The following is a 14,994-nucleotide window of genomic DNA, read 5'->3' as shown; positions in this document are numbered from 1 at the left end:
CCTTTGATTCTCCTGGCCCTCTGGGCTAATCTCCTAACCCAGATCCTAAAGGACATGCATGGTATGTATTCACTGATAAGTGGATATTAGTCAAAAAGTGCAGAAAACCTAGGATACGACCTACAGACCACAAGTAGTGTAAAAAGCAGAAAGACCCAAGATAGGATGCTTCAATCCCACTTAGAAGAGGGAAGAAAATAATCATGGGAGGCAGAGGGGATTGGGAAGGGAAAAGGGGGACAGGATCAGGTATGGGGGAGGGAGGAACAGGAACAAAACCTAGACGGTGAGGAGAATAAATGGAAATCATTAATTTTTTTTAATTTATACTAAGAGAGTCTTAGGTTTTTAGACAAAACTAGCCAGCACCCATTTCACACAAGTCAATCTTACTGAGCATTTTGATTTTTTGTTAGAATGTGTTGAACAAATTTCAAGTTTATTTTATTTTATTACAATAAGTTAACAAGATGTCTGGGTAGCCAATGCAGTAATTACCATCTAAGGCAAACAGAAAATTATTCTATGAAAATAAAGCCATGCTTACTGTGGGTTCTAAGGAATGGCTCATGTGTTAAATAGGGAAAGATGCGACGGAAGGTGGCACCCTTGAGAGGACCTTTTCCAGAGGCAGCTATCGGGATAGTTTAAGGTAAGCACAAGCCATGTGATTTTGAAGTTTTTTGATATTTTTAGGAGCCTCTTACACGTGTGGTGCTTTGGCAAGAAGGAAATCCTAGGTAGACTCCAGGTCCTGTGATAGAAGAGTATGTCGATTTGTCTAACTTGGTCTTTCAATCTGTTGAGCGAGAGCCATGCTGCAGGGACTCCTATTATCAAGCTCAGAATAGATTTGGTTTTATTTGTTTTAATTTCAATGCTATGTGTATGGGTGTTTTGCCTGTGTGTATTTTGTGTGTGCCTGGTGATTACAGAGGCAAGAAATGAGGATTGGATTCCCTGAGACTGGAGTTACAAATGGTTGTGAAGCACCATGTGGGTGCCGAGAATTGAAACCTAGAGAGCAGCCAAGGCTCTTACCCACGGAGCCGTCTCTCCACTCCCTAGAACCTGGGTTTAAACAACTACTATGCTAACTTGGTACTGTGATGCATACCCGCATCTGTGGAAGCTGAGGTTGTAAGATTACACAGTCAAGGTTAGCTTAGACTACAGCATGAGACTGTATATCAGGAGCAAACATATAAACAGTTACAAACAAACCGCCAGGCACCTACTCTCTCCCCACCGAACTTAACCACTTTGCAACACTCCTATATGAAGGTCATCTTTATCCGTTTACCTCTGATCTTTATCCTTACTGAGAGGCAATTAAATTACTAACACTTCTGCTCCCAGAGTGATGTGTTTGGACTCAAATAATTTCTTAACTGGATGGAATAAAATGGATGTCTAGGCTTTTAAAGAGTATGTCCTCTAATGAGATATTTATTTTCCTGGACTTACATCTATAAATATTCACTTTCTTTTTTTTTTTTTTTTTTTTTGAGCTGGGGACTGAACCCAGGGCCTTGCGCTTCCTAGGCAAGTGCTCTACCACTGAGCTAAATCCCCAACCCAACAAATATTCACTTTCAAAACATATTTTGGAGTCTGCTGTTACTGAGACTGTAAATCATCATTTATGTTGGCTTAAAAATTTTACTAAAATTTTTTCTGGTGTTAAAAGTTATATATTAAAAAAATCTGGGGGTTGGGGATTTAGCTCAGTGGTAGAGCGCTTGCAAAAGGCCCTAGGTTCAGTCCCCAGCTCTGGAAAAAAAAAAAAAAAAGAAAAGAAAAGAAAAAAGAAAAAAAATCTGTCCAGAAATATCTGTGTTCATAAAAATATTGTTAAAACTTTTTCTGCTTCAGTCAGAAAACTAGTAATAAGTTACAGTTGATCTCTCCTCTCTCTCTCTCTCTCTCTCTCTCGCCTTTGGCCTTCCATTTCCAAGACTGTGCTGAAAGCCAAGACTTAGTATAGAACTAGCTCATTCAAGATGGCTACTCATTTCCTGAAGGACGTTAAGGTTTCTTAAAACAGAACATTCTAATAACAACTTTGTGTGGTCGAGATGAGTTCATTTATTGTTAATTTTCAAAGAATGATTTACTAAAAAGTATTTCCATCTATTTAAATCATAGGGGTTTTTTTTACACTAATGTATCTTACCTTTATAGGTCTAGATTCTCAGACTTGGTTATTTTGTTTTGTTTGTTTTCAGGAAAAAAAACTTAAGAAGTATTAGCTTTATTGGAAAACAATAAACATTTTCCAGTGTTATCTGGAAAACAAAACAATAGCTTTGAATTACATTACATAGTATATTGAGTAATTAGCAAGCATATAGAATAGTTACTCTATATTGTAGAAGATATAGAAATTACCAGAATTTTTAGGCAAGTTTTATAGACATCTGGGACTATGTTTGATCCTAGCAGCATATTTATTTAATCATGACAAAAAAACATGAATCACAACTTGAAGATGGCTATTTTTCCTTTAAACACAAACAATGACAGTGGCTACCACTCTCCGTGAGTTAGAATAACATGTATCTTATGGTCATGTCAGCAAACAAGTAAATGTTTTATTTATTTTTAAGCACAAAATTCTGACTGTGCAAAGTAGTTTATGATGAGAAACAGAAACAAATAACCATTTTCACACAAGGATCTATTATTTGGCTACATTTCCCACAATATCTACATTTTAATGACTAGGACTAAAAAAATAAAAATAACCAGAAAGACAATCTGCACTCAAAAAGTAGCTATTAACCTCCTGCAGAGAAAGATTTGTAATCTTTGAATAAGGAGTTCTATTAAAAATATCTCATTGTATGGGCTGACAGGACTTTCTCCTACAGGATGACTAAATGAAATGTTAATTTGTATCTTGCTTCTTGGGCTGTAGTCTTTCTGATAGCTGAGCCTTTCTTCAACAATATATTTTAGGTTCAAAAACAAGTTAGTTGGCAACAGAAAATAATTTTCTAAATAATAATGTTGAAAAAGAGAGAGAAAGAATATTTATTCCCCCAAATTTGCTGTTTTTCTTTGCCGTGAGAAATGGTACACAACTTTTGACTAAGTGGGGATTTCTTAAAGAGAGTGTTGTATGGTTTCTGAACAGGAATGTGATGGAATCGTACCAGTGTTTCTGCTGGGGGGCAGAGCCCCTGCCCAGCACCCTTACTGCTCATGGTCTCATGACAGTCTAGAGACATGGAGGTCTTTGAAGACTAGAAGAGAGGGAGATTTAAGAAGTACAAGATTAAGGTAGTAGAAATCTGAAGGAACTCATAGATAGGTCCTCCTATGTATAGAACTGGAAGTTGAGTACTCAAATATTGACATTTTCCTTTTTCTCATATATTCCTATCTTTGTGTCAAGTGCTCTGAATTTGATTAGACCTATGATTTCAAATTTCACTCATAACATACACCCTGTGATACTCCATAATCACCCTGTGATCTCCAGGTGATATAGCCTATTCATCATAGTCTGAAGATGGCCCAGCCTTCATTATCTAACCCAAAGAAATAGCTACACATGCATCCTCTACATATCACAATGAGTGGGAAAGGTTTGGGGCAGGGTATCAGGTGTCAGGAGTGGTTTTGTGCTTGATCATAATGAGATGTGGCAAGAGTTTGAATGTGCAAGATTAAAGAAGGGAAGTGACTTCTGGCAAATGCATAGTCTTGAACATAGGTGACTATGGGATGAGATTAGCGTAATGAAGTTGACATGTTACTGGTTTCTTGGGCAGTTTGGATCGCGATAGGAAACATTTTTATTCTAGTTTCCCCTGCATACAAATAATGGGGGCATGAAATCATTGTCTAGAGTTGGAGCAATTGACATGCTCCCCTCACAGTGTACTACGTCAAATTAAGTCTTCAAAACTCAGCTTTAACTATTCAAAACTCCTGCACAGCACCCACCAGACTTTTCTTTACACTAGCTTTGATTACATGCATTATTCTCCTGTAGGATTTAAACTCCTTGAGCAAGATGTCTGTCATACAGCTAGTCTTTATGTTCCGGCTGGCACCTAACATTGGATTTTTACATGCTGTAGACACCCGATAAACTGCAGCTGAATGAACAAACATATTAAGCTAAAGTCTATCTCAATAAGATGATTATTGATTGATTTCTGTGAGCAGTACAAAACCTGGAGCTAAGCAAGCTTCATCAAACCTAAGTTGGAAGCTCCGCGCCCTGGCTGTCACGTGACCCACCAACCATGGCTGCTGATTTGCTGTGTGGTGTAAACTGGGACACCGGTTGAGTACCATTGTAACCTGTTTGCCATCTACAGCCGGTCCTGTCTTGCTGTTTTCCAGAGCTTCGATCCGGCAACGCTCCAAGTCTCAGCTGTCTCTTCTGACACATGACCCTCCACTGGCTGTTGCTGATCACAAATCCTCTTACAAAGACAGCAAGGTCTGACACCCAGGGCTCTGGGGCGGGGGCGGGGCATGGGAGAAATCTTTCCCAGGGCTCTCACCTTTAGGCACACATGCATCTTAGATGTATAGTAGTAGCTAAGTCAGACCAAATAGGGGTACATTAGGACCTGGTGAAAACTCTATAGTTTACGCCCCTCCCCCCACAAAGAACAAAAATACGTTTAATTACTTTGAAGAGCATATATTACATTAAATTGAATTGTTAAGGGATATCTACCAATTTTAGATGAATAATTATAATAAGCATAGGGAATATGTGTCTTAAACATGCATAGCAGGTTATTTGTGTGGCGTTTTAAAGTTTTAAACAATACTGGAAATCATTTTTTTTTCACGCTTTAAAATTTTCTCTTAGTTGGTGAAGTTATCTGATAAGACTAGGCTTTATACAAATTGCCACAAGTTTTAAATCACAAAGTTATGCTATTCTGCTGTTTGAGACATTACCTTTCTGGTAAGGGGACAGGTATCAAATCACAAGTATTTCCCAGCCCAGTGCTCACTTTTAATCCCCACCATGGCGCTCATGGGAACTCCTTTATAGAACTCTTAAGTTTGGAATCTATGCTCTCTCCTCTTACTAAATTTTAGGCTCCTTAAGACTTCTGGCCCTTCATATCAGAGTCACCACAGGTATTTTGCCCAGGGCCTGTATGAAGTGGGACATCGAGAGGTTTTTGTTTGCTTGTTTTAACTGGAATATATATATATGAGTTTCTGTGATTAAAATGAAGCCCTCAATCTTTCATGTATCAAATCAAATAAGCCGAAGAATACTTTCATTACAAGTACATCTATTATGCATGATGTAATTTCAAAATGTCCTCAATAAAATCCCAACTTGCGAATCCATTAAGACATCATTACAAACACTGACTCGCAAAGGAGAAATTTGGGATAAATTCTTGAATGATGCCCTTTAAGACCTTGTGAAAGATGGGTCATTAAGACTCTCTACTTTCTTGTTCTATTAACATTGAGTAGAGGTCTCAACATTTCCATAAATACCGGAGAGCCCTCTTCCTCAGGATGAATCAGAATGAGGGAACACGTGTAAGGATGATTCCTTCCAGCATCCTGCTACCAGAGGCTCATCTCTTCAGTGCATCTCCCCTCTGGGGGCGAGAATTAACAGTTTCACTTATTTATGTTCATGGCACTAGGAAGAAAACAATGGAAATCATTCGGCTGTTGCCCAGTTCAACTTTTAAAAGATGCCGTTTTATATTTTCCTTAGCAAAGGAGATAAAATTAAAAAAACAGGGGAAAAGGTGTCGAGAAGCTGATCCATTGTCCAAGCTCCAAAAGGAAACAATTTGCTATTTCCCCAATATATTTTGTGTATACAGTAACTGTATCAGAGTCCTTTCCAGTGGAAGAAAAAAATTAAAGGAAAACAATATAATATAATTTGGATAATGAGATTTCCATCTCTTGATTTTTTTTTTTTAATCCTAAAGACCGCTGTGTGGCTCGGTTTTAGTTTTTCGAAGTATCTTAGCAATTAAGTCTACAAGGTTAAGCTGAAGTTCTGCTCTTTCTCATTCTGATGTTACCTTCTGTGGACTGGGAAATGCTCTGTGGTGTTCCTAAAGCATACACTTCCACAAAGCAATTATCTCCATCTTGTGGTCTCTCGGAGTATTTACAGACCGTTTAGGAAGGCTGAGGCTTGGTAAGCGTCTGTCCTTCTACACTCTAGGTGGGTTGACTCAGCGAAAGCATCAGCTGATGACAGAGCTAAGCTGGCTCTTCTTCTGCAAGCTGTCTGCTACTTTAGCTTCCATAAGTGGGGTCAGATGGCAAACATCCTATCAGGTTAAGTCTAGAATTAGGGAGCATCTACAGAGTAGGAATTCTAGTCTCTAATATGTATGAATCTCTTTCTTCCTTTCTAAGATTCACTTATTTATTTTATATACACTATCACTGTCTTTAGACAAACCAGAAGAGAGCATCAGATGCTAAGACAGTTGTGAGTCACCATATAGGAACCGAACTCAGGACCTCTGCGAAAGTAGTCAGTGCTCTTAACCACTGAGCCATCTCTCCAGCCTCCATGACTCTTTTTCAGTAAACCTAAAAAAAAAAAAAAAAAAAAAAAAAAAAGATTGAATATTTATAAATCAAGTCAGGTTGCCATATATCAGAATCTTGTAGCTTCTTCCCAGCTGACTTGTAGATTAAGTCCTCTGTAGATAGGACAGAGACAGGATTCGTAGAAATGGCTCTCAGTGTTGGCTCATCTGGAAAAGCTTGGCTTTTTTTTTTTTGGCATATCATCATTTTATCATTAAATCTTAGAGTTATTATCCAAGTAGGAGGCTCCTATTGTTAGGATACAGAAACCAGTATAAGAAAGTATAGAAAGAAGGAAACAAAAATTCCAGTAGGGAGTTTGACCTCCCCCCAACTCACACAAGAGATCAAAGAAAAACCAAACAAACAAACTAGGAAAATCCTGTCAAGCATGAAACCATCTATATAGTAGATAGGAGACCACTGTATTTTCTAGAATGACTTTAGTAATATATAGACACATACACATGTACATATATTATTACATATATATGTTTATAAAATACATATTTTATTTCTCTGCTGTTCATTTAGATATAACAAATAAAATTTAATAATCCATTGTCTGAGGACAGGCTTTCTGTACCTCTCAGGCTGTTTTAGGACAGTAGAATATAACTTTAAGATCCATTTTTTTTCTTTTTTAGTGGCTGATGACAAAATTGTTCGAGCTAACTATTTTTGTTTATTAATTTGTCTTGATAGGAAAACTAGAGGGCAAAAATGTTTCATATTTTCCTTAAATGTCTCATTGCTTAAGGTTAGGGACACTTTGCTATAAACAAAAACCAAGAAAGGTTCCATCTTGTTAGGCTATGCATAGTTACCTAGGGTAATGGGATCATTAGGGAACACGTAGAATTCAGAGAATGGTAACCTGACATTTATGAGTCTGTGAGTGACCAGATCTGGACTATGGAGACCTACAAAGGGTGATTTTGCCACATTGAAAGCCATCTAGATAGTCCAACACAGTCCGGAGGATGTGGGCAGAACACACCTGAGTCAGAGATAAATACCGAGCTGTTCAGAGAGGTGACAGTACCCACTCAGAGTGGCAACAGTACCCATAGCTTGGCAGCTTTGCACTGGTTCTCCAGCTCAATTCCCAGTTCCCATAAGGAAATGCAAAGAGAGCCAGATGACAGCAGCTTGAAGTAAACTGTGTTATAGGAGAGGACGCAGGGGCAAGATCACTGAATTGGGCACGTTTTGTCTCGGTTACATTGGCTTGTCTCAGAACTTCCACCAGTTACTAGCTTAGAGAATCTTGCTTGGTATGGATATGAAATACACCTTGAAACCTCCCCAAGTTCTCAACGTACACATACACTTAGCAATGTTATTTTTAAAATGAGTTCTTTTCAAAGATACAACACAATTCTTACTGCTTGAGAGTTAGTCTACATGCTATTGTGAGCACTATCTACTCACCATTTAGGGAACAGTCCTGCCCCAGCCTGGCAGGGCAAAGTTCCAAGAAATACCAGTAACAAGTGACTACATCTCAGGTGTCTCTGAAGTCACCCATAACCAGTGTGGAACCATTATCACCAAACTATTATTCTTATCCTGTGAGCACCAAAGGGAATAGATATATTTGGGTAACTAACATAACCCTCTCTTTCCCTAAGGACAATGACGTGCTTGTGGAAGAAGTTGAACCTGCCCCAGTTAGGAGGATTCTAAAATACAACATTCCAGAATGGCACTACATTCTGGTAGGATCTTTGAGTGCAGCCATTAATGGGGCAGTCACACCCATCTACTCCCTTTTATTCAGCCAGCTCCTTGGGGTAAGCAAGCAACTGGACTAACTTTATTCTGTTCGTATATTCCGTTTGTTTAAACCATTCTACTGTATCTAATCTAATACCTCTTTATTTAAACACACTTGGCTGGTTTTTGTTTGTTTGGTTTTATTGCTAATTCTCCTGCCCACCCCCATACCCCCACCCCCAGCTCTAAAAGATGAACAATTCATAGAGTCTCCACCATACAGAAAGTGAGAGAAGGGGACATTGAACATGCCATATTTGGGGCTGGCAAGGACTTACAGTCATTACACTATGGAAAATAAATATAAATATGGCTACAGACTGAGGTTGCAAGAGGGCTGATTTTGTATATGAGAAGCACTGGTTGAGTGAAAATCCAAAAAGATTTTCAGGTGAATTTTAAATCTTGCTGGATTGCTGGGGTGCAAAGCTTGACTTAGGGAGCTGGTGATAGTGCCCATGGGCAAGTGTCCACTCTGCCACTGACTGCATTCAACCAGGGACATGGGAGGAACCGAGGAAAAAGACAAAAGAGGTAAAAATACAGCTGGGAGGAAGAGTAAGCTCATGTTCGTTTTTCACTTCCTCCGAGTTTTGCTATTTTCCATTTTACTATTGCTATGGCGACGGGGCAACGACTCACTGGGCATCATCTAAACAGGTTGTGTTCATTATGTTTCCTAATAACCACTGGATGCCCAGAGTTTTCATATTGACATTTTATAGGGGAGGAAAAGAAGGCTCAGAGAATTCAGGGGAAGGATCATGTGGGGAAGTTGGGATTCACACCCAGCCAGGGTTATAGAGAGACAGGCTCTGTTTACACATTACCACACACTTAGTCATTTCACAGATCTCTCTTACAGACACACACACACACACACACACACACACACACACACACACACACACACGCACGCGCACAGTGAGTTCAACCAAAAAGGACAACCACACCCACTAAGGACATTGACAACTTTCTCAAGGGCTTGCCAGCATACCACATTGCCAGAGTAAGACTTTGAAAAACTCACATATTTGTTTCTTTCTTTACATCCCTTCCTTCTCACCTCTCTGGTAGAAATTAGGACCACAAAAAGTAAGCTGCTCCCGTGGTTGAGGTTTATATGGAAAGACCTGACTAATCCAGTAGCAGAATCTTCTCGGTGGAAACAACTCAAGCCATTTTTAATTATATTGCTTTCAGGAAGTCAGGCGATTGGAAACATAGCTCTAGTTAATTGAGTTTCTGGTTGCATCATGCCACAAGCTTTCATGCTGAAATCTTTTAAAATTATTCATGTATATTTCTTTATTTCCTAGTCGATACAGCATCCAAATATAAACACACATTCTTTTATTTATCCAACAAGCATTTGCTGGTGGCCTTCTTTAGACATCGTGCTAGGGACTTGATGTCACTGCATCACAGCTAAGGTACTTTGCCTGGGAGGTTTCCAGGAAGTGAGGAAGACGCTCATTAGACAGAAAGACTATAGGGTGCACCCACCATTCAACAAATATGTGTCCATGGTTTGCTTACTGGCCATCCTTCTGGTATTAGGTCAGGTCTCTATTGATGTCTCAGGCTGCCTTTCTAGCAGGGAGAGGGTCAAGGTGGGACCTTGTTGAGCAAGAGGGACATATGTTAGAAGAAAAAGTAGGGATGAGTCTAAAATGTAGACGCCTACACTGAGATGTTGTAGTATAAAGGAAACCTGGAATTTTGACTTCACTGATTTTCTCTTTCTGAAAGTATTCATTCTTTGACAAACTCATACACACAGACAGTAGAGTGTGGTCGTGCCCTCCCCATTACCTTCTTCTAGTCTACCCTCCCTCCATGCCCTTTGGACTCCTTCCCAACAAAATCCCTTCCTACTTTCATGTTTTGTTAAAGGGCCCACTAAATTTAATTATGGTTGATTGCATGAGCAGGAGTGTGTGTGTGTGTGTGTGTGTGTGTGTGTGTGTGTGTGTGTGTGTGTGTGATAGCTGAATAAAATTCCCTTGTGTACATGAACCACTTTTTCATTACCCAGGCATCAGGTCATGGACATCTATTCCCTAGCTCTATTGAAAATAGAGCTGCAGTGAGCATGTGTACTACACAAGCGTCGCTGCAGCAGGAAGTCGAGTCCTTTGAGTATGCTGGGGGGAGGGGTGTCTAGACTTGCTTATCTCATTAGACATCAACAAAAGTGGAACCAAGAACATATTCACTCAATGTTTTTCAGACTATGTTAGCTACTGTAGGACTTTTCTTGAGTTCCAAGAGGCCTTTTTCCTTAAATTGGCTCTGCTGCTTACTGGCCATGTCCTTTAATGTCCTAGAGTTACTTTATTCCATTGTCTGGGACTCTGTTTCCTCAGTTATAAAATGGGGGTTGACAAAGACAACCTTGAAGACATGTTCTAGCTCTAGAACTGTGAATCAGCTATATCAGGAAGAGAAATGAGGAAGCATAAGTTGTATTTCCGAGCCACAGCCAGTCTAAGAACAGGGGCTTCTAAGGATGGGTAATCATGTGGATTTTAATATTAACCCACTACTCTGTCCAGACTGCATAGATACTATCTGCCTGACTTGAGTGTTCCCCTCTGTTAGTAATAAAGACTTCATTCCTGTGACCCTGTGACTTCCATTTAGCCCTGGGGTGGAGTTAGAGTGGGCAATAAAACATTTACTGAAGGTCCTACAACTCCTGACGTTGCCGGAACCTAATCCTGGTTTACTGTTAATGCTCTCAGTGTTAATTCACTAAGAGAAAGAGGCAGGAGAAATCGGTCTCTCCCGGGGCTATGGAGGATTATTTCTTTTTGTCTTAGCACGATGATTACACCCTCAACCATCATACTTGCGATGTGTTCATCTCACAGGGCATCACGAGTCTGTTTCTAATCGTCCTGGTTTTATCCTAACATGCTTAAAGGGTATTGCATTAATGTGTGATATATTAGACCACACTGAAAAATGTGTGCCCATTAAACCTGCACAAATAGAAACTGGTTGCTAACCTGCCTAAGCCTCCATACACAGCTAAAACAGACTGCATTGGTTTTCACTTTCCCTGGGTCTATTTTGAATGGAAGCTGTACCAAGTGTTCAAGCCACTGCAAGTCGGATGAGGCAGGCTGGAAAAGCTTAGACACAAGAAACAGCCAGCCCTGGGATGGTTTTGTGTCTCTGAATTATTTGTGTATATTTCATTAATCTGAAGCAAGAAACCTGTTTCCTGGGTTCCTGTGAGAATCCCAATTTTCAGGAAATCCTAATTTAAGATTGGTTAAGCCACACATTTGATACCTGACACATAGCAGGAATTTCACGACTGCTTTTCTCTTTAAACAAGTGTTACCATGACAAAAATAGACAGATGTGTTTCTGAGTCACGGCCAGTGTAAGAACAGAGGGTTCCAGGGATGGATAGTCATTGGGCTGCATTTCAAAAGTAAGAATGCACAAAGAACCCATGGAACAAGAATTTGAGGCAGAAAGACTATGGGTAGAGTCTTAATCCAATCAAGATAAAGGCTTAATCTTGAAATAAACAGGCATGTGGATGTAACATTAGCCTGCTGCTCTGTCTGGACTGTGTAGATGCTGCCAACAACCAAAGGGCACACCCAGAGCTAAAAAGAAGCTGGGAACGGGAAACTTCCTTTTCACGACTAACTTCTAGATGATAACTCAGGCAAATGCCTTGGTGTTTGTGACCTTGGTTTTCTATGAGAATTAGGTGGACTGATTCATCTGTAACCTATAGGCACAGTGGGTGATCATTGTGTGGAGGTTTCAAGAATATGTGTGTAGATATATGTTTTAATATCTTGAATTGTAAATTCTGTGAACTGCTTGGTTGCACAAGTCTATTAAGAATTAGTACGGTTACAAACCCCTTCAGCTCCTACAGCCCTTGCCCTAATAGGAAAAACAACAATATCAACCAACCAGACCCACCAATGCTCCCAGGGACTGAACCACCAAAGAGTACACAGTGGGTACCCACGGCTCCAGCTGGATATGTAGCAGAGGATTACCTTATCTGGCATCACTGGGAGGGGAGACCCTCGGTCCTGTGGAGGCTTGATGACCCAGGATAAGGTCACTGAGGCAGGAGTGGGTGGATGGATAGGGGAGCAGCCTCACAGAGGCAGGGGATGGGATACTGGGTTTGTGGAGGGGAAACTGAGAAGGGGGATAACATTTGAAATGTAAATAAATAAAATAACCAATAAAAATGGTAAAAAAAAAAAGAATACTATGGTGTCTTAGAACCCATTTTCTAGAATGTATAAAACCTGTAGAAACTGTCCTAGAAATAGTAAAATTTCATTAATCTAGAACCAACCCCCTCCCCATGTGTGTGTGTATGTGTTTGTTTCTCTCTGTTTCTCTCTGTCTCTCTGTCTCTGTCTCTCTGTCTCTCTGTCTCTCTGTCTCTCTGTCTCTCTGTCTCTCTCTCTCTCTCTCTCTCTCTCTCTCTCTCTGCTTGTAGTTTATGTTCAACCCAGACACTTTTTTTCCACTTTTATTTTTTACCTTTTCTCATTTTATATAACACAATTTAAAAACTGTCATTACCGTTGCTTTAGCTGCTCTTCAAGACCTGGAACTAAAAACGAACAAACAAACAACAAAACACTCTTTGAGCACACCAAACATCAGGCAGAAACAGTGATCAGTATTGAACCATCACTGCCAAAACATTATAGATTTTTTTTTAAATAAGACGTGTGATGATGCAAAATAAAATGAAAACTTCTTAAACTTGTAAACTTTGCCCTGATGGTGAAGAGAGGGAGATGGTTTTGTTTCCCTTTTCCAAGACACCTAGTTCCAGCACTGAGGATTATAATTCACTGAGCAATGCGTGTCCTGAAACCTGTACTTTCTGTTTCTATGGAGAGACAAGCCACACGGAAAAAAATAGAAACATATTGTTTTGTTCCACAGAAAAGCTTTACTAATGCAATACTGTACTCGTTGTTTTTGAGGAGACTTACTTGGCACATAGTAGGTATTCAGCAAATATGTGTTGAGTATAAATGGTTTTCTTTGAGCAACTCTATGCTGGCATTGTTCTAGCTATTCAAGTTATTTCATAACTATTAGACTAGAGTCAATAAAGTGCTTACCATGCAAACATGCAGGTCTGACTTCAATCCCCACGAAAAGCTGCCCTTGGTGACACACAGTTTAATCCAGCAGCGGGGAGACCCGATGATCCTCTTTAGGGCTCGCTGGCAAAATGGCTGACTCCAGGTCTATGAGAGAGCCTGAAGAGAAAAAGGGAGGTGGGGAGACAGAGAGACATAGAGAGAATAAAAAAGAACTAATACATCTTTCCAGCCTATACTTTTCCTGGATTCTGCTAGTTATGTCCTTTAGTCTGAATTACAAAGGTTTGGTTGTAATGAAAATCCCTTTTAATTTTGCCACTGGAAGACACTGTTTATTCTGTTTTCTTATTGCAACAGTTTGTTCCTCAGCTAGGTGCTTAAGTGACTGTCAGTAAGTTCACCACATGTTTAAGAATATCATTTGCTAATCAAAGTAGACCTTAAATACTCTACTCACAATTTCTAAGGCCTTTGAGTAAAGAATTCCAGTTTCCTGTAAGGCAATGGCGGAAAGTTCCAGTTTTGCTTTCTTTTCTTTCCTAGACCAAGGCCAGTCTGTTGTGCAGTAGCTGGTCGATTGATTATATGTATATACTTACAAACTAATTTATATGTGTAAGACTATGCATGTGGTATGCTATACATACATATACTAAAACACAGAATACCTGAGTTTTAAAAAAAAATCATCTTTAGGGTGTCCATTATTTGAGCAAAATAAGAGTTGAAATGTTTTTCCGCAGACTAGCTAGCATTCTCAAGTTCTCACTAATGTCTTTCTGCCCCTCTTCCCCCTTTTTCCTCTCTCTCTTCCTTCTCTCCCTTTGCTCCCTTACTTCTTAAAGGATACCTGGGATTTGGCCATACTTTCCTCCTTTCTTTTTCCTCCATGTCAGAGAAAAGCCAATACCACTACTTAAATCAAACTGGCTTAGTGATGGAGTGTGCGGGTGCCGTAATTGTTGCAATTGGTTTAAATCTTTTAGGAATCCCGCCGCATAGCCAATTAAAAATGCACATAATGTGCATCGCTAGCTTTGGGTTGAAAAGTAGTGTGTTTAAAGTGAAGCCATTTTAAAAGTGTTTTTGAACAGAGAGTGTTAGTTTTACAACAAAATTTAAGAGGAAGTTCCAGAGATTTCCTGTGTATTCCTTGCCTCCCTCCCTCATCAGCATCCCTGGCTGCAGTTGCCCATTCAGTACAGCCAGTGCTCTGCACTGACCCATGATGACCCTCTCATCTTTATATTGATGTTGAGATTCACTCCTATGGACATTTTATGGGATTGAACAAATGCGAGAATTTGTTTAATTGAATGTATTCAAGTGTATTTACTTTGTTATTGTTTATACTAACAAGCTTTATTCCCTACTTATTATCTTCCAAAGACTTTTTCACTCCTCGATAAAGAACAACAAAGGTCAGAGATTCACAGCATGTGTCTGTTCTTTGTCATCCTGGGCTGTGTATCCATTTTCACACAATTTCTGCAGGTAAATTTTATTTTCCATTAAGCCATTTGCCTATCTG

General features: G+C 39.6%; 1 protein-coding gene across 5 annotated transcripts in view; it reads left to right on the top strand.

Moving 5' to 3' along the window:
* Abcb11 (ATP binding cassette subfamily B member 11) overlaps positions 1 to 14,994 on the top strand; it is a 95,416-nt gene that overhangs the window by 56,648 nt on the left and 23,774 nt on the right. For all 5 annotated transcript variants that reach the window (NM_001431473.1, NM_031760.2, XM_087654663.1 and 2 more), the window contains 4 exon segments: positions 583 to 652; positions 4,360 to 4,459; positions 8,199 to 8,360; positions 14,853 to 14,957. In NM_001431473.1, coding sequence (NP_001418402.1) covers positions 583 to 652; positions 4,360 to 4,459; positions 8,199 to 8,360; positions 14,853 to 14,957 — 437 coding nt within the window.

This window comes from Rattus norvegicus, chromosome 3 (genome assembly GCF_021556685.1).
Source record: "Rattus norvegicus strain SHRSP/BbbUtx chromosome 3, alternate assembly SHRSP_T2T, whole genome shotgun sequence".
Taxonomy (NCBI): Eukaryota; Metazoa; Chordata; class Mammalia; order Rodentia; family Muridae; genus Rattus; species Rattus norvegicus.
Note: the sequence above shows the minus strand (reverse complement) of the source record. Positions and strands in the feature narration are given on the sequence as shown.